General features: G+C 43.2%; 2 protein-coding genes across 4 annotated transcripts in view; one reads left to right on the top strand and one right to left on the bottom strand.

Moving 5' to 3' along the window:
* LOC310699149 (histone H2B 5-like) overlaps positions 1–18789 on the bottom strand; it is a 960349-nt gene that overhangs the window by 484018 nt on the left and 457542 nt on the right. The window lies entirely within an intron of this gene.
* On the top strand, positions 1118–10555 carry NEUROD4 (neuronal differentiation 4). 3 transcript variants are annotated; one of them, XM_083486747.1, is made up of 2 exons: positions 1118–1681; positions 9334–10555. In XM_083486747.1, the coding sequence occupies exon 2, from the start codon at positions 9343–9345 to the stop codon at positions 10336–10338; it is 996 nt and encodes a 331-aa protein (XP_083342873.1). In that variant the 5' UTR covers positions 1118–1681; positions 9334–9342; the 3' UTR covers positions 10339–10555. The 3 variants fall into 3 exon arrangements, with proteins under 3 accessions (XP_083342873.1, XP_083342874.1, XP_083342872.1); XM_083486748.1 differs by lacking the exon at positions 1118–1681 and adding an exon at positions 6580–6865; XM_083486746.1 differs by lacking the exon at positions 1118–1681 and adding an exon at positions 7371–7453.

The following is an 18789-nucleotide window of genomic DNA, read 5'->3' as shown; positions in this document are numbered from 1 at the left end:
ATGCACACTTCTTCAGATATACACGAAAGCTTATACCAAGAACAAACTTAGTTGATCTCTAAGGTGCTACTGGACATTTTAATTTTATATATATATATAAAATTTCAACTGTGTCAGACCCACACAGCTACCTACCTGTATTTAGAACTGGATAGAGGTGGGTGAACATGAGACACTCTTCTGAACAGAAGTGAGTGGAATTTTTAACATTTTGGATTTTTATCAATTTAATTTTAGTTTTTTTGTCATCTGTTTGCATTTATCATCACATACTCTAGGAAACTACCAAAACGTGTGAGCATGCATGCATGTAAGACAAGATAGGTTTCATGCCAAACATGACATTTAGCCTTGTCACAGCAGGACTTAATTTGAGACAAGGCTCACTGGGGCTTTGTCTGTCCCCTGGTAGCTGAGCTTGGCCTTCTTAGGCATGAAATAATGGTAAAGTTTGTACATTTGAGTATGGATGAGCATGGAAGTAAGGCAATCAATGTCTCCTAGTAATGACTGCTATATATTACCTCCAGAGCCAGAAGCAATATGCCTATGGTTGCCACTTTCTGGGAATGACAAGTGGTCCTTCTTGAAGACTTTCCAGAGACATATGGATAACCACTTTGGGAAACTAGAAGTGCCTTTGGTCTGATCCAGCAGGGCCCTTCTTGTGTTCAGGTACAGAGTCCTCAGCACTGAATGGCTGCAATAAAATGCCCACAGCAGTGAGGACTTACAAGGCATCACCTCTCATTTTAGAAACTAAACATCATTTCCCACATAGTAGGATTTTAAATGCCTTAAGTGGTGTTAGCATCGTCCTTCCTCCCCCTCTGCCAACAAGGCTTAATCTGAGCTAGGGCGTTAAAGAAAGCTTTAACTCCGCAATATATCTACATAACGGCCTCGGAACATGTGCAGGTTTTCTCTTCTTGCGCACACATGCCCCAAGAAGCCACAGCTACTTCTGCCCTGCATCTGAGATGGCAGAGATGGGAAGGCAGGTGCTTCGATGTCAAGCTCTGTAGCTTTCTGGGAGGTGGGATGCGAAACCTTTTACTTCAGAAATTCAGCGCTGGCTGGGGTTCCAGAAACTAAAGGGAGGGAAAACTTTCCTTGCAGACGTCCACTGCAGGCGTCCTTGCTGCTTTGCACTCTCTTTTCTCTACCCCAAGTGGGAGGAGCTCCCGGAGGTTCCAGTCAAGCGGAAATCGCCAACACCAGAAAGCTTTTCAAAAGTGTCGGGATCCCGAGGAGTTCTCCAGAAGCAAGAGGAGGAGCTGCCCGGAGAACTTGTGGTTCTGGAAGAGGAAGCAGCAGAGGAAAGTTCCTGAACGCCTTCTAAGTGCCGAGACCGCGCTGAAAACCCAGCGAACAGAGAGGCACAGGGTCGACAGCCGTGACCCAGAGGAGAGCCTGTTATTTTGTGTTTTCTAGCGCCAGCCTGCGCCAGTGGGTGGGGAAAAAGAGAGACCGGGAAAGGCTCGAAGGCGACCCGGGACTAAAGAAAGAGGCTCTTTTCCTATAGCGGAGGGGAGGGAGCTGTCCCCGGCCTCTGGTGCTGAAAGGTCCTACCGCTGTGGAAGAATGTTCGAGGAACACTGAACACTCAAGAAACCTTTGTTGGCTTCTGTTGTCAACAAGGAGCAAGCGGGAGGTGGTCGAAAGGCTACCCTTTAGCACGGTAAGAGGGGCTGGGAGTCATTTGCCAAAGACTTCTTTTTTGTTTTTTTAAAAGGCATTTCCTTCTGACTAAAAGGGTGGTGCAAACTGAAATTGTATGTTCTTTTCCTTAAGTTACGGCCTGCAGGTCTGAATCTGAACTCACAAATTTGTTCCCATCTAGAACCCTCAATTCACTTGCAAAAGTAAGTTTGTGTAAGCCAGGTGTGATTAAAGTCTTTATTCATGTTAATTATTGCTACGAAATAGGGTTAAGAGTTCAGGAAAGCATAATTTATCAGTTTGAGCATTACCCCAAGATTATGCTTGAGCTGTCTCCCAGTCTACAAGGTACATAATTAAAATCACTTTGTACATATTATTTACCTCCCTCGGCACATTTTCAGTTCAGTGCGCACCATTTAGGGGTGGGAACTGGTGGCTGTTTGAACCACAGATTCTAACCATGCACCTACATCTAATGTGTGGTAAGGTAGTACAGATAATCAAACTACCTGGAGGTAAGAGACTGCTCACATTGTGTATTTTGGTTGTCTGCATGGGCATTAATGCACAGTCAAGGTGATTAACAATGATAGACAAGTGAGTTTCTGCATCTTTTTCAGTGCTTGTGGGTGGGTGGAAAGAATGTGCAATTAAATCTGAATGAGAATCTATGAGAACAGAAGGAAATGTATCATTCCTGGACAAAAGGTGTGACTTTTTACGTATGTGATACAAGTGTAGAACAGGTGGTTCTGATTTGTGTTAATAGTTCTCCACATAGACTTGATAATTTGGAATTTGAGATTAATTCATCCATGGGAAGCGGATGAGTTTAGGACTGTTTATCTAAGTCAGAGCTAGTGACCCATTAGAAAGCTCTGGAATTCATTCTGTGGGAATTTAGATTCATATCCCAACTCATGACCTTTACTGGGGGACTTTGGGGAAGCTGCTGTCATGGTCATCCCTAAAACTACAAATTCTGATGATTTCCTTTGAAGGCTTGTTTTGAAGACATCTGTGAAAACATAATGTAACCCACAATAAGTGTTAGGCAGATTATAAGTCTAACACTGATTAATGTACAGCTCCATGCATTGCAATTGCGCTGACATATATCTTTGCAATCTCCTTTTGCAAATATGAGAGGTAAAGCATCTTGTTTGTTCCATGAGCAGCTTGTTATTCCATTCCATCCCTCTAAAGAGTCCCCCCCATCCCACTTAATTTTATTGCAAATTCATGAATCCATTGCTTTTGCTTCTAAGCACTGGAGAATAGCTATACCTCTGCAACAGAAATCAGGCTTTGCACACTGAAAGTCCTAGCTTCAGGTCCCAATACCACTTATTAAAACTTTGGACAGCAGCTATCAGTCAGTAATACTGGGATAGATGGACCAATGGTTTGCCTTAGGAGGACAAGTCATTTCACATCTTTGACATTTGTCTTTCCTCTTCCTGTATATTTTTGGCAACTGTATTAATTATTATTATTATTATTATTATTATTATTATTATTATTATTATTATTATATCCTGCCCATCTGGCTGGGTTGCCCCAGCCACTCTGTGTGGTCCCTTGCTCTGTTTAGTAAGCCAAACATGCCCCATTTATTTGGAAGCCGATAAGAATAAATGAAATGTGTGGAACAACGATACATATAAGTGTGTATGTGTGTGGAAGGTCCTATTATGATCTATAAAAAGAAAAACTAATGCAGAATATGGATGCATACACCCCATACATTTAAAGCACATTTTTAATCTCAAAGAATCCTGGGAACTGTATTTTACCCCCATAGAGCCACAATTTCCTGCACCCTTAACAAACTACAGTACCCAGGATTCTTGGGGCGGGGGCGGGGATTTCAATGTATGGTGTGTAAGCAGCCGAAACCAGATATCTGGTGGCCCCATGGCTATTTCAAATGCGGAAACATTATCTTTTTTTCTGTGCCCCTTGGCTGTGCCCCTTCTGGCTCTGCTTTACCCGAGACTTCCCCAAGTGCATTGAGAGACAGCTTGTCGAGGAATATTAACCAGATGTGCCAACCCTTCCATCCCATTGCTTTGGGAAGAGAGAGAGAGGAATCATAGCAGGGGTAGGGGAGTGCTTTGCTCGTAAGGGTTCTTTTACCTGGGCTGATTTGCTCCATCCATATATTTCTTGCAGGGTCTAATCCTAGTGGGGCAGCAGGGTAGGCGTGGAAGACCAAGCTCTAATCAACAATATTTTATCAGCAAAGCATGTGATAAATGTCACCATAATGTGCAGAATGGCCCAGAATTCCAGACACAAACTTTTAGGTACATGTTATTGAGAAATCAGGAAGTACCTTGAATACTATCTCGTACAGTCCCTATCTGAAAGCAGATCCTAATTATTGGATTGTTTCAATAATAATAATAATAATAATAATAATAATAATAATAATAATAAAATGCACATGAATAACCAATTGCATAACTATATTTTCTATATAAATGGGATGACATTTGGTTCACATTTGAAATTTAGCAAGAATTTGCAGTGGGTTTTAATCTTAAAAGAAACCTAATACATTTGTTGCTTGTTCAAATTTGGTTTTTTAAATTCAGTAAAGAAGGTTATTAAAAAATAGAAATACTCATTTAATTGTGTTGAATTTTGAAGCAACAGCATAAAGTTTTAGCCTGTCAAATAAAATTATTTTGCACTTTCATAAGCCCTAAACTTTATAAAATAAAATTTATAAATGGGAATTATATGTGCGGGAGAGAGACTAAGAGAATACAAATTTTTACTTCAAGCAGATTCAGGTTAGCAGATGTTAACTTAGCAGAGTTTCTTTCTGCTTCTCTTAATGCTATTCTTAAATCTGTATGCGCATAAATCGTAACCCATTTGGCTGAATCCAAAGAATCACATAATCAAGGAGGATTTGAGTTTCTGTTTGTCAAAAAGCATCCTCTCGTGCTAGGTAGTAAAACACTTCTGAAATTGAGGGGACTTTGATAACCACTTTGTGATACATCACAGAGTTTTGCTGTTCATTGCAAGTAGTCAAGCATCCTACTGGGCTAATGTAGCATGGCTATTTGAATCCTGGTCATTGTGTCATCATCATCATCATCATCATCATCATTAAAAATGATACTTTTCAGATTTATAATTTCACTAATTTTACAATCATTTTAACATTTCAAAACTTGACATCCTTCCCCCTCTTTCTGCAGTTCCTAAAATTTACTTTAATATATTCTGCATATCCAAATTAACTTAATTTGCTCATTTATTCATCTACTTTAAATATATACTCCTGTAAAACTGTGTTATTACAATAATCCTGCCAATGTTCTTATGTGTTTACAATTTATATATAAATATTCAATAAACCATTTCCATTCTTTTATAAAAAGTTTATCTTGAATTCTTACTCCTCTGGTAAGTTTCGCCATTTCTGCATATGCCATAAATTTTTGTATCCATTCTTCCTTTGCTAGGACTTCTGCTTCTTTCTATTTTTGGTGAGCAACATTCTTCCCGCTGTAGTTGCATACATAAATAAGTTCCTATACAGTTTAGGTAGTTCTGTCCCTATAATTCCCAAAAGGAAAGCTTCTGGGGTTTTTTTACAAACATTATTTTAAACATCCCTTTCATTTCATTATATATCATTTCCCAGTAAGCTTTAACCTTACTACAAGACCACCACATATGATAAAAAGAACCTTCTTTCTCTTTACATTTCCAGCACTTATTTGATTTAGATTTATACATTTTTGCCAATGTACTCAGTGTTAGATACCATTGATATATCATTTTCATATATTTTTCTCTTAGACCATAACATGCTGTAAATTTTATATCCATATTCCACAATCGTTCCCATGCTTCCATGTCTATATTATGACCAATATCTGTTGCCCAATGTATCACTGAGGATTTTACTTGCTCATCCTTTGTCTCCCATTCCAATAATATTTTAGACAGCACTTTTACATTACATTCCATCAGGTCTCTCTCCAATTGTGATATTTGTTCCCAAAACCCTCGTTTCCTATCTTTCTAAAATACTCCATGCTGGTAACTTTCCTTATAATTCCGTAAGTTCTTTTAATTTATACTCTCTTCCCTCTTGTTCTTTACCACTATAGCTTTCAATGATGAGAACCAAAGTGGTGTTTTTAATAAATTCTTGGATTTATCCCATACTCTACAATTTTTCCCTAATTATATGATTTGTAAATCTTTTATGAACTTTCACCTTTTCATAACATAAATAAGTGTGCCAACCAAAAATATTGTCGTGATCTTCTAAGTCTAGAATATGTGAATTCTCTAACGTCATCCATTCCTTCAACCAACAAAGACAGGATGCCTCATACTATGGTCTCATATCTGGCAGGGGAAAATCTCCTCTTTCTTTTGCAGCCATAAATATTTTATATTTTATTCTTGATTTTCCCACTTGCCAAATATATTTAGAAATATCTTTTTGTCGTGAGTTGCAACCAACCTGGTCATTGTGTCTTGCTCTGTTCTCAGTTAAAATGGTGGATATTTTAGAGCTGAGCTGAAAGATCTAGTCATTTGTTTTTTACCTTTAAAGTTGTATTTTAGTCCTACAATTTGTTGTGCATGTTCACAGCTGTTTGTCACAATCACTAGTATCCCTTGTGCTGTTTCTTCGAGTACCTTTTTCATTCTATTTCCTTTCTTCTCAAGGCATCTCAGTCAATCCTGGATCACATAACTGGATGTGATGATGTCACTACACAGCATTACCCATATTATTTTGCTGGTGGTGTCACAATGGAAAGGGAGCCATTTTGAATGAGGGCAATGCCAGCTATATATAAGAAATTCTAGCCAACCAGGGATCATTCTAACAACTAAACACTTTTGTAGCCCTTTCACATGTAATTCTGAAAAAAGTGCTAGAGGACCCCCCACTCACCGGCCTGCCAATGACAGTTTTTGCGAGAAAGTGGGAGCCTACACTTTCAGCTCATCCAAAGATCATTGAGATTTAAGCTTTCATCATTCCTAGATCATTTCACAAAGCTATATGGCACTGGCAGAAGGAAACAGAAGTTGTCCTTAAGCTCAGACAGAGTAGTGTGTGTCAGTTCAAGGCATATCCGAAGGACATTTTCCTCACCCGGATGTGACTGCAGCGGGCCCAGCCCAGGCCCAGTCACTGCACCAGCTTCAGGTCAGCACAGCAATTTGCCTGCCCCTCCCTCTGGTACCTTCCACCCTGAACAGTATGAACAGCAGGGCTGTAGATGTGATGCTGACCCTCCTGCTCTGCTAAGCCCCCACCACAACCCAGCCCAGGGTTTAGCTTGCAGCCAAAGCCTGAGCAGTCTCACTTATACCCAACAGGTCAACCACCACCATACACAACAGCAGCCTGCAGATTTGCACACCTTGTGTGACCCACCAAACCAGAGACAGTACACTAGCCATGTACGGTGACTTACTAAGGGTTTCTTAGCCTCCTTGCTTGTTTTTCAGTTCTGTGTAGGTAGCAAAAAGGGTGACATTCATTGAAGTTCTCGAGAGCCATCAAAGGAGCTGCATTCACTTGCTGGATCCCAAGTTGTTCTCTCTAGTCAAGAGACAGTGACTGGTCCATATTTACCCAGTAAGCCTTGTGGCTCGGTTGGGGTTTGCACCTGCACCTCCCCAGGTCTAGTTCAATGCTTGCCCCACAACACCGCACTGCACCCCTAGGAGCAGGGCCTCCCGCTGTCACAGATCAGGTGCATGCAAGTATCTGGCCCACATGTGTTCCAGGGTAAGGCTAGGTTTGCTACATTCTAATTACTTACTAAAACGTAATTAGGGTCTGCTTGGAGCCTATGGGACACACTACCCATTTGCACAACAATTAACACTTTAATCCATTATACAAGTCCCATCAGGCATATTAAAAGTAGGATTTGCTACACTGGATGAGGCGACGGCCAGTTGACCGATTAGTTGGATGGCACATTTTCAACAAAGCTGCTTACACATTAAGCTTTATTAAATGAGTACGTCAAGCTGACAAGCAGTTGATTATCATGAAACCCAGGCTGTTGTTTTTTCCTGTTCTTTCTCTGTGGTGTTGTCGTAGCATTCATTATTCACCAGAGGCTGACTCCTACCCTGAGTAGGATCAATCTGCACCACAACATTTTGTTGTAGGTCCCTGTATTTTAAATGTGAAATTCTGCCTCAAAATTCAAACAACAGAGATGGAAAGATAGATGATAGGACAGACATCTGATAAATAAATTATGAAGCTAAGAATCCATCACTGAAAATGTCCAACCAAACTTAGAAAGTTCCATTAAAACAATTGGGTTTAAATTAAATCTCAACTAATTTGTTCTGTTGGATTCTATGTACAGTGGACGCTCGGGTTGCGAATGTGATCTGTGCGGGATGCACGTTCGCAACCCACAGCGTTTACAACCCACAGTGGTGCGTTTGCGCACTTGCGGGTTGCGATTCGGCTCTTCTGTGCATGTGCAAAGTGCAGTTTAGTGCTTCTGTGCATGTGTGACTGCCGAAACCCAGAAGTAACCCGTTCTGGTACTTCTGGGTTTCGCCGGTCCGTAACCCAAAAAAACGCAACTTGAAGTGTCTGTAACCCGAGGTATGACTGCATCTTCTATTTAAGGAATGATTATTAACTTTAGTTGAATCAGGACCTTTAGGTATAGATTTTTATCCCACCTTCTCACTATGCTCAGAGTAGCAGAGTGTTGAGATTATGAAAACTCAGAGAGATTCCTATTTTATTATTTAATATATTTTAACTTCCTCTCCAAGTTCTTACAGATGTTTCTGTGAATGAATATGCCCCTCACCCCAATTAGCATCTGATTTTATTTTTGGTAAAATTTGGTGACAACTCCAATTAGCTTTTCCATACAAATCTGTTATGTGGCCTATGGCATTTTTTCATTTGCTTGCATGGAACTCAGGTTACAAGGTATAATTGTGGATCTAATCTTCTCTCACTCCTAAAGGAAATATTCTGATCATCTGTTTCAGACCAGTGCAGCCTATGACCCACCAGTATGGTCTCCCCACCAGGGCTTGTAAACCTTCTGCATTTGCTTCCTACCCAGCAGTTAAAAAACATGAGGGGGTGATGTATCAAGCACCCATCAGGCTAGTGGGCTTCTTTTGGTTTTGTGCATTTGCAAGCTGTGCAGGTCTATGTTTATGGCAGGGATGGCGAGCCTGTGGCCCTCCATATGTTATTAGACTACAACTGCCATCAGTCCTGACTGTAGGCAACACTGAGAGCATAGGCTGATGAGAGTCCAATAACATCTGGAGGGCCACAGGTTCCCAACCCCTGCTTCCAGATAAAACGCTATAGGAAGATTAGAGAAAGGTCAGGGTTAAGCTGCACAATATGCTAAATAGACAAGGTTGTATCCATCAAATTTTTATTCAGAGTATACCCATTAAAATTATTTGACCTAAGTTACTTCTGTCCACTAATTTCAATGGTTCTGCACTGTGTATGACTGACACTGCATACAAGCACCACAGGCTAGAACAGAATGGTAGAACATAATTTCCTGGGTCATACCTCTTTATATAAAATGATAAAGTCATCTTGTGGACCGGCTCATTCCTGAATTCATCTGGATTTGTGGTTGCTGTTTTTTCCAGGTTCAAGGGATGACCAAACTCTACAGCAAGTCCAAAGAAATGGCCGAGCTCATATCATCTCAACCATGGATAGATGAAGCCCTAAGCTCCCAAGATGAGATGAAGGAAGAAGATAGCAGGCAAGCCTCCTATGGGATACTTGCTGGACTTAATGAAGAGCATGACAGTATTGAGGAGGAGGAAGAGGAGGAGGAAGATGGTGGGAAACCAAAAAGAAGGGGCCCAAAGAAGAAGAAGATGACCAAGGCAAGAATGGAGAGGTTCAGGGCCCGCCGGGTGAAGGCTAATGCCCGGGAGCGAACACGGATGCATGGGCTCAATGATGCTCTGGATAACCTTAGGCAGGTGATGCCCTGCTACTCCAAGACACAGAAGTTGTCCAAAATTGAGACACTCAGACTTGCCAGGAACTATATATGGGCTTTGTCAGAGGTCCTGGAAAGTGGGCAGACTCCAGAAGGGAAAGGTTTTGTCGAGATGCTATGTAAAGGTTTGTCCCAACCAACCAGCAACTTGGTGGCTGGCTGCCTGCAGCTGGGACCTCAAACCCTGTTCTTGGAGAAACATGAGGAGAAAAGCCCTGTCTCTGACTCAGCTGTGCCCAGCCACAGTTTTTCTTACCAGTCTCCTGGGCTGCCCAGTCCACCGTACGGAAACATGGAGGCCCACCTTGTACACCTAAAGCCTCCCACATTCAAAAGCCTTGTGGATCCGTCCTTTGGCAACCACCACCAAGACTGCACATCTCCGGCATATGAGGGCCCCTTGACACCTCCCCTGAGCATCAGTGGAAATTTCTCCCTAAAGCAAGATGGTTCTCCAGACCTGGAAAAATCATACAGCTTCATGACCCACTACCCATCTGTTAGCTTGAGCAGTACTCATGGGCACAGCTCTCACTTCTCAACCTCAGTGCCCAGGTATGACATCCCCATAGATATGAGCTATGACTCCTATCCTCATCATGTGGTTGGGGCCCAGCTCAATGCAATATTCAGTGAATAACCCAAGAAGAGGAATCCCCTCATGGATTAAAGGAATACGATCCTTTGTAGAGATGGCGTGACATCAGTAGAATTAATACTGTGAAAAGGAGTTTACTTGCTCTACTATGATCAGACTAGTTTCATGGGCAGTCATACCACATTCCTCTGAGCACAAATATATTTTAGTTGTGTTGGTTTATGGGCTTTCAGACAGGTCCCCATTCCTAAAGTGCAGCTCCAAGATGCAGACACAACATTTACAGTTAACAATGGAGCTGATTTGGAGTATCCTCATTGCATCCACTACAAACACCCCCCCCCCCTTTCCAGGGTCAAACACTGGAATGAAAATGGCTCTGCATGCTTGCAGCAGAAGCTGGCAGTGGGTGGTGCTGATTAACTATCACCCATGACATCACCATTACACCACCATATTCAGTTCCCAAAGCAGCCTTGCAAATGCAATAAAAAAGGTTTTTGGTTTTTTTTTTTTAAAAAAGGTGGATTGTTAATATATAAATTAATATGAGTACATAAAATAAAAGTTGGAAAGCCCACTCAATGCAATGGGGAGAGGCAGGCAGCTGACCGATTAATCCAATGTTATTTCTGCCAAGCAAACTGGAGTCAGAGTCACACCACAGGCAAAGAAACTGTTGTGTCTTCTCTTTCTTCACATTTAGATTTGCCATTTTGCCCTAAACTGAGTGTTCTGGGCTTCCACACAAATCTGCAGAACACACTGCCATGAAACCAGGCACAAAGCTGGTATAAAAAGTGTGGTGTAGGGCTTATGCAAAAGCCTGGGGAATGGGAAGACAAAGTATTATTATCATAGTGCATCTGTCTTCCTGACCTTTCTCTTCCCCTTCCTTTCACCTCTCTAAATCAAGGATGGGGAACCCAGGGCCATCCAGATGCTAGAGTTCAGTTTCCTTCAGCCTCAGACAGCATGGCCAGTGGTCAAGGATGATGGGAGTTTTAATCCAGTAATATTAGAGGGGCACAGGCTCCCCATGCTTGCTCTAAATAATAGACTGCAGAAGGGGATAGAGCACTATCTACATGGGACCTTAGGGTGATGGGGGTGGGTAATACAATGAAATAATGACAAGTGCAGCAACCCCTTCTGATTTATGGCTCCCCCGTAAAATTCCTCTGAGGAGGGAAATATAAATCTATGACTGTTGCCCCGGCCCTAGTGCAAAACTTAACACCAGCTCTAACAGAGGTGTGTGAGACACCTATTCCTTTCCCCCCACTGCTTTATGCTTTTTAAACTTATCACAATTCTTTAGACTCACCTAGATCAGCCTTTCAGATGTTTCACTTCCGAAGGCACCTCCATTTTGGCCTTGATTTTTGTAGTAGGACAAAATCAATGCCAGCCCTAAAGAAAGTGGCGAAGTTCATAGACTCCCATTTCTCGTGACACTCTTTAGTTCCCCAGAAGTCAGAAAAGAGCAATTCCCAGGAAGGAGACACCAGAGAGATTCTGCCTGCTCCCTGTGAAAAAAACAACCAATGTGAAATCATGCTGGACAGGAAGAACACTTGCTGCTTCCTGTCCACTAGGAACGACAGGGTTTTGCTAATAGGAGAAATAAAGTTAAGAGATCCTTCTTCCAACCCAACAGCTTTAGTCTGGATTATACTTAGCACCATGAAAACACACACACACACGTATGGGGCAAACCCTGCTACAGACTGTCATGATCGTTTTAGACCAAATGTGCTTGGCCTACAGCTCCTATCTTCCTATGCTATTGACCATGCTAGCTGGGGCTGACTGGGGTTGGAGTCCAACAACAGATTGTAGGTCACAGGCCCCTGTTTCTGATTTTGACTCTGCAACCACACTTTCCAGTTTTGGTAAGCATCCTCACTCTACTGAATCATAAATCTTAATCCCATATGTTCAACCATCTGAAATCCCAAATAGTGTCTAGGAGAATTAAGCAAATGATACAGACTTCAGGCTTCAGGCTTCTTCCCAAGGGGCTTTGGTGAAAACTGTAGGGAGAAAGAAAGAGTAGCAACACTCCTGAAAATGTATTAGGCAGTAGCTCCTTCCAGCAGCAGCCACATATGAGTCAACATCTTCTCATACACTAAGAGGATTCACATATAGGAGCTCACAATCACCAGTGCACCTTATAGCAAGGATGCTCCTAAAGCGCAATGTCTCACTTTCAATATGAATATCACACTGATTTATCTCCAGCTCCTCCATTGCCTAGCCCGTGTGTGCAATGTGGCATTGCTAATTCATGACTTCAGTATAGCAGCAATAAATGGAAGGCTAGCCTTGTCCAGTCCAGACCAGCTGCATCGCTTCCGTTGCAAGATACAGTGTAGTCATTCATTCTTTCACAATATTGAACTAAACCTCAATGGGTGGATCTTCACTCTTTCCAGTCAAGCAAGAGACTCAAACCCCACCACCATTTAAAAAACCCCGCTCATTTGCTTGTGCCCCAGAAAGGGCTCAGTTCTTGGATCTTCTACCACCCTTTCTTCTTACAATAACCAAGGCATAAACATGCATAAGAATGTGGGGATACGAAAAACTGCTGGACTTCACAAACGCAAATGAAGCCCATTACCACTGACTGCCATCTTTAACCTGAACACTCAAAAGTCTAAAAGCTGGTTGTGAGGACTTGATATACATGCTTCCAGGACCTCTTCTCTCCAGCTAGCCAACAAACAATGGTGTATTTTGTTATATATCCCAGCTAATGCATGATACATGGACAATTCAGGTTCCAGGACCCAATCCAATTTGCAGGGCTGCCTCTCTGTATTATTCAGAATGCTGATGTCACATTGCTGTTGACATTATTATTATTCATTTTAGTCCAGCCATTTAAATGCAATGTTTCTCCAATGAAATAGCATGTGCTGTGATCAGTGACTGCAGAACTTACGTTTAATTTAATGTAATTTAAACTCCTGGGTGCCAGCCAGGCAAAGGTCACAGATGAGGTGGAGCCTGTCTTGGGACTCAGGTGGAATCTTGCTTGAGCATGTGTGTGATCCATACTTCCCTTTCTTCCACTCTTTCCAGCATGGTCTATGCTTTAAAATTCTGTGTCCGAGCACCCGGTTTTTTTGCTCCTGAGCTTTCCCCATGAAAACCTACTCTTGGAAGCACAATTGGAACAAACAGCAATCTGTGGAAAACCCAAACTGACCTTTGCTCTGGTCAAGTGCTAAAGAGCAGGTTTTTGCAAGGAAAGCTCTGGGACTTTAAAGTACAGTCCTGTACCCGGAAAGAGTGGAGGAAATGTGTTTGGATAAGTCCAAAGTTAGAAGAAAAACAGGTGTCTGACTTCTTGTCGGAAGACAGAGCTCAAGAAGGACTAGTCAGGAGAGTGGATGGGGAACCCTGACTACCCAATCAAAGCACTCTGCATTGGCCAACCTTCCCCGCCTGGGTGCTTTCCAGATGCTGTTGGACTCCCATTCCCATCAATGCCAGATGGCATGGTGGCCATTATCATCCAACAACATATGGAGTGTGGCATGGCCAAGGTATTTTTTTCAATTTTATTAGCATCACCCTGATTTTTCTTTCCTGTTACTAGTGGTTATTAAGCAATATGAATACTGGTATTCATTTTTATTTGTGTGTTACCAAAGTTATATATAACTCAACTGCGTTAAGTACTGCTGTCTGTGAGCATCCTATGTGAACACTGTTCCAGGTACTTACCTTGGAACTCCGGGGTGTCCAACACTAAAAGTTGTCACTGAAATTTGCCTCCTACAAAATGTGAAGATAATATTAGCATCTCTGCTTGGAGCACTGTGATCAGCTGAAGAAGATTAAAAGGAACCCACAGCCTCATCAGAAAGGACAGGATACCCACTGTGCTCCTTTGTGACCCCCTGCTCTAGAAGGCAGCCAGCCAAGTAAAAGCCATGTCTAAAGTGTCCCTATTATTTATTATTAACCCAGATTCTTCTAAGTTATTTCCTTTTTCATTTCACATGAAATGTGAAACATGCTATGGTTTGTTTGTTTGTTTGTTTGTTTGTGTGTTTGCTTGCTTGCTTCATTGAATTGACTTTAAAGTATTTTTAGTTGGAGGTGTAGAATTGTGGATAAATGTGTATGTTGGGAGACATATCTTGATCACTCTTCATTTCATGGTGCCTTTGCTCCATGGATATTTATTAGCTCTTATTTATTTAACTTATTCCTCTCCCCACTTTTTTTTTTCAGGGGAGGGGGGCCTCCAGCCCACAGTTTCACCAAGTAATTATATACTGTATATGCTGTTTGTGTTCTCTTTGAGAGGTGACTTCTGTGGGGATTGTCACTATTGGCTGCAGGTGCAGCCAAAGAAAAGCAATAACAATTGCCAAGGCTATGCAATTCAGTTTAGTTTTCCTTTCAAGTTAAGCAAGAGTTAGAGTTGCCATACATCCAGGAAATCCTGGACATGTCCTCTTTTGGGGGGACTACATGCCCATCCAGGGGGATTTTTATATTTTAAAGCAAATTTCTGGGTTTGAGGGGGTGTATTTTTTGGGGGGTGCGGGTGGCTCCTGTTGGCTGACCACACCCTGTTCCATCATTGCCTAGCCTCTAGCTAGAGAACTTATGACCAAGTAGGAGCCCTCCATTTCTGTAGAGGAATTATCTGCAGAGATTAGAATTTCAAGAAAACCATTGTATTCTGAAGGAACTTCTTAATAAACAGCTTCTAGGACAAGAAGGGTGATGATGGTTGGGTTTTTTTCATGGGGGTCTTTTTGTACTAAAGTATATATATTTTATCCTTTTGTAAAGAAAACAGAATTGGCTCTTCTGTCCAAATAAAAGTGGTGAATTTTGTTTCAACTGAAAGGCTCATGTGATTTAAGAACGCTTCTTTCTAGGCCACAGGGGTAGGGCAGTCTGTGATGCCAGGGATTCAGCCTGGGACCTTCTGCTGGTAAAATGCATGTTCTACAGCTGTGCCTGTTCCTCAAAGATCTCTCAACATCTGCAATTGCACACCTGCAAAATGGGGCTGGGGGGGGCGGGGGAGAGATGGCCACCCATTTCCAGAAGCATCCATCATCTGGGATGCTCAGTGTTCAGAGGTGAAAGTTAACATTTCCCAAATCTTGGACATTGGCAACATCAATAGAATCAGATACAGACAGAAGGAAAGATTATCCCTCTTTCTTTGACCCATAGAAGAATCCCCTAAAGCCCCCTCTGCCTACAGCTTTCCCTGTTGGGTTATGGCTCCAGCTGGAGTGTATTAACAGCATTTTTCTCCTCCACTAGTGCCAGCTCCTCCCTTGGCCTCTTCCCTGTTGCCTAATCCCTTGTAAAGTGCAGCTTGACATCCCCCAGGCAGTGGCAACAGCAGCAAGTCTCCCCAGCACTCTCCAGCACATCCAGTCTCTCTGGCGGCACATGTATCCAGCACAGCTGAGTGCCTTCTGCCAGTGCCGTGTGCATGGAGGGAGAGAGGGAGTGGGAGAGGGAGAGGGGAGAGAGAGAGAGATAGAGAGAGAGAGGTGCTCTGGCTGCCACTTCCAGTGTGCTGAGCCCAAGGGGAGTCAAGAGAAGCATCTACCCGATACCCATAAGGTGTGTGTGTGTGTGTGTGTGTGTGTGTGTGTGTGTGAACTCAGGCAGCTTGCTTACCCCAGTGCACATACAAGGGACTCAGGCAGCTAGAAGGGGAGGCAGACCAAGAGTAATGGGGCAGAGAAATAGCAGTCAGGGGCTGACCCTGGGAAAGATCTCAGTTGCATCTCCTACATTCCCACCATTCCAAGCCAGCCTTTTCCCTCTGCACTATTGCAAAGTCAAAAGCATTTATATTTCATATTGTTGTGTGCCACCTCAATTTCAGGGCAGTGTGAGATTCAGGTACTTATCCAGAGTTCTGATTCCTTAGGAATGACTGTGGTGTCTTTATGATGTGCTTTAAATACACATATATACAACCCTTGCTTCTCCCTCTTCACAGGTGCTGAACCTGGTTATTAGACATTTATTGGCCTGAACCAGATCCAAACTGCAATGACTTCACTTGCAGTTAAACCAAAACCAGGAAAGAAACAAAAATCACAATGCCTTGACTGCTGGACCAGGATAGGGCTATTATGGCAGATTTCAATGTGCCAAGCAAGGAGATTTCAGTGGGAAGCATCAGGATTCCTGAGAAAGAGGGAGCCCAAAGTTTGCTCTTGGATAGGCCAAGGCCAGGGCCATCCCACTCATTAGGCAAGGTGAGCAGATCACCTCGGGCAGCAAGATCCACAAAGGCAGCAGATCCAGCCTCCAAGGAATGCCTCGCCCACTGCTGCTGCCACTGCCGCGATGGCAGCAATGGTTGTGGTGTGCTCCTTGGAGGCCAGATCTGCTGCCTCCTCGGTAGCCCCTGCCCCTGCCACCTCTTCAGCAGCATCTCAGCAAATAGGTGGCGCTGCTGGTCTCCTCTCACCCATAGAGAGGGCATGGCAGGGGCTGCCCTCTGGGATCTCCTGAGCTCTGCACCTGCCCAGCATGATTCAGAGCAGGCCCCTTCCAATACCACCCACTCTATTTTGGAAAGGGGGAGGACTCAGAGGAGGAGTAATTATGGTGTTTGTAAATTTGGGGCAGGTTTGTGTGGGAGAATGTGATCCTGAAAGTATCCGGATCCCAAGCCATTAAAGCATATTTACTTATGCCCAGAAATGGATATGCAACCAGTGCAGTGATTTGAGAATTTAAGAACTGGCCTAACAAGGTTTCCTGTAACTCATAAAATACATACTGCACTCATTTAATACTTTGAAGTTACCAGGGAATAGACAACTGTGACTCACCATTTTCTGCTCTGACTGGCAGTGACTTTCTGGGACCCCAGACTGAGGTTGTTCCCAGCTCGGCTGGCTGACATCCTTTTTAAGTGAAAGTTATGGAAATTGAACCCTGGATTGCCAGCAATGAAGGCATCAGATCTAGCACAAAGTCAGCCCTTTCTTGGTGTCTGGTGCCCTCTGAAAGTTGTTTGACTCCAATTTCCAGCAGCCCCAGCCAGCGTAGCTAGCAGTCAGGGATGATGGGCGTTGTAGTACAAAAACATGAGGGGTGCACCAGGTTAGAGAAGGCTTCACTAAGCTAGGATCCCCTCAAATGCCCCTTTCTCTAATGAGAAATCAAAAGCACTTATCAATTTTTATGTGTGGGAGGGTTGCCTGATAGGTACTTGATTGACCTTCTTGTCCTTTCCCCCAGTCTTTAACTTCAGGCAGGGCCAGCAAGATGAGGTGATGGCCTCAGGGTGGCAAGATCCACAAGGGCAGCAGATCCTGATGTGGCTCTTAATTCCCCCACTCCTTGTTCCAGATGTAGCTCTTCCCTTACCCCTTCTTCCCTGGCAGGAGGGGATACCATTTGGGGGTACACCTCGGGTGTCAAAATGTCTTAGGTCAGCCCTGTTTCCAGGGATGCTAAAGGTCTCTGGTGCTTTGTACACATTCCCTCTCCTTCCTTGACTGAAATGAGCAAAAATCTCTTGCATTCTTTCAGTGGGAATTAATGTCTGACCCTCTTCTTTGCTTGTCTTCTCCATACTCTGGGGCTGCAAGATTTCTAAGTAGCGACCATCAGCAAGGGTGTGCATTGCTTACGGGTGTGTCTGCTACAGTGGAGTGGGAAGAACAATCACAAAGCACCAGTGGCATTGACTCCCTCAGCAAGCTGAGCCATAGCACAGCTGGACTCTGGGTTAGTTTGGCTCCCTTCATCCAATATGAAGCAGTGACTGACAATGTGCCAAGTTCCCAGCTTTCCTCACTGTTATGAGGCTGTGCCAGCCCCATCATGGTTGAACTCTGATGCTCTAGAAGCTTGGAGCAGCTGCTGGCCCAGCCGGGACTCAGCTTGCAGCTGTGTGAGGCTTTCTGTCTCCCAGAAGAGGAAATGTTTATTAGCCTCCTCCTCCTCCTCCTCCATGTGTGTGTGTGTGTGTGTGTGCACTTGTACTCATGCACTTTTTAAAAAATAAGATGGAATAATTAAATTACACAGGGCTGTCCTTTATCGCTGTTACTTTTTATATTGGTTTTAGAGGTCTTGACAAGAAGAATAAGTAGTAATTTAGATATAAAAGGGATAACACTGGGACAACAGTGCTACAAACTGAACACATCTGCTAACGATGTGCACTACAGGGGATGGGGCTCATGCAGCGACTCCCCCCCCCCATTCTGGGAACTGTAGTTTCTTAAGGGTGCTAGAAATAGTAGCTCTGTGAGGGATAAACTGCAGTTTCCAGGATTCTTTGTGGGAAGCCATGTGCTTTAATTGTATGGTGTGTACACAGCCCCAGTGTGTGTTTACCAGTGTTTCCCCTGCTTTCGCTGGTGGAATTGTTGGTGACGTTTGAGCTTTTACATGAGGCAAATGCAGAATAATGGTTCTCCACCCCAAGTCAGCTGCCCCACTCTTTCCCCCAACTCCAATCTG

This window comes from Podarcis liolepis (genome assembly GCF_965112155.1).
Source record: "Podarcis liolepis genome assembly, chromosome: 2".
NCBI classification, from domain to species: domain Eukaryota; kingdom Metazoa; phylum Chordata; class Lepidosauria; order Squamata; family Lacertidae; genus Podarcis; species Podarcis liolepis.
This window is presented reverse-complemented; position numbering and strand designations above follow the sequence as displayed.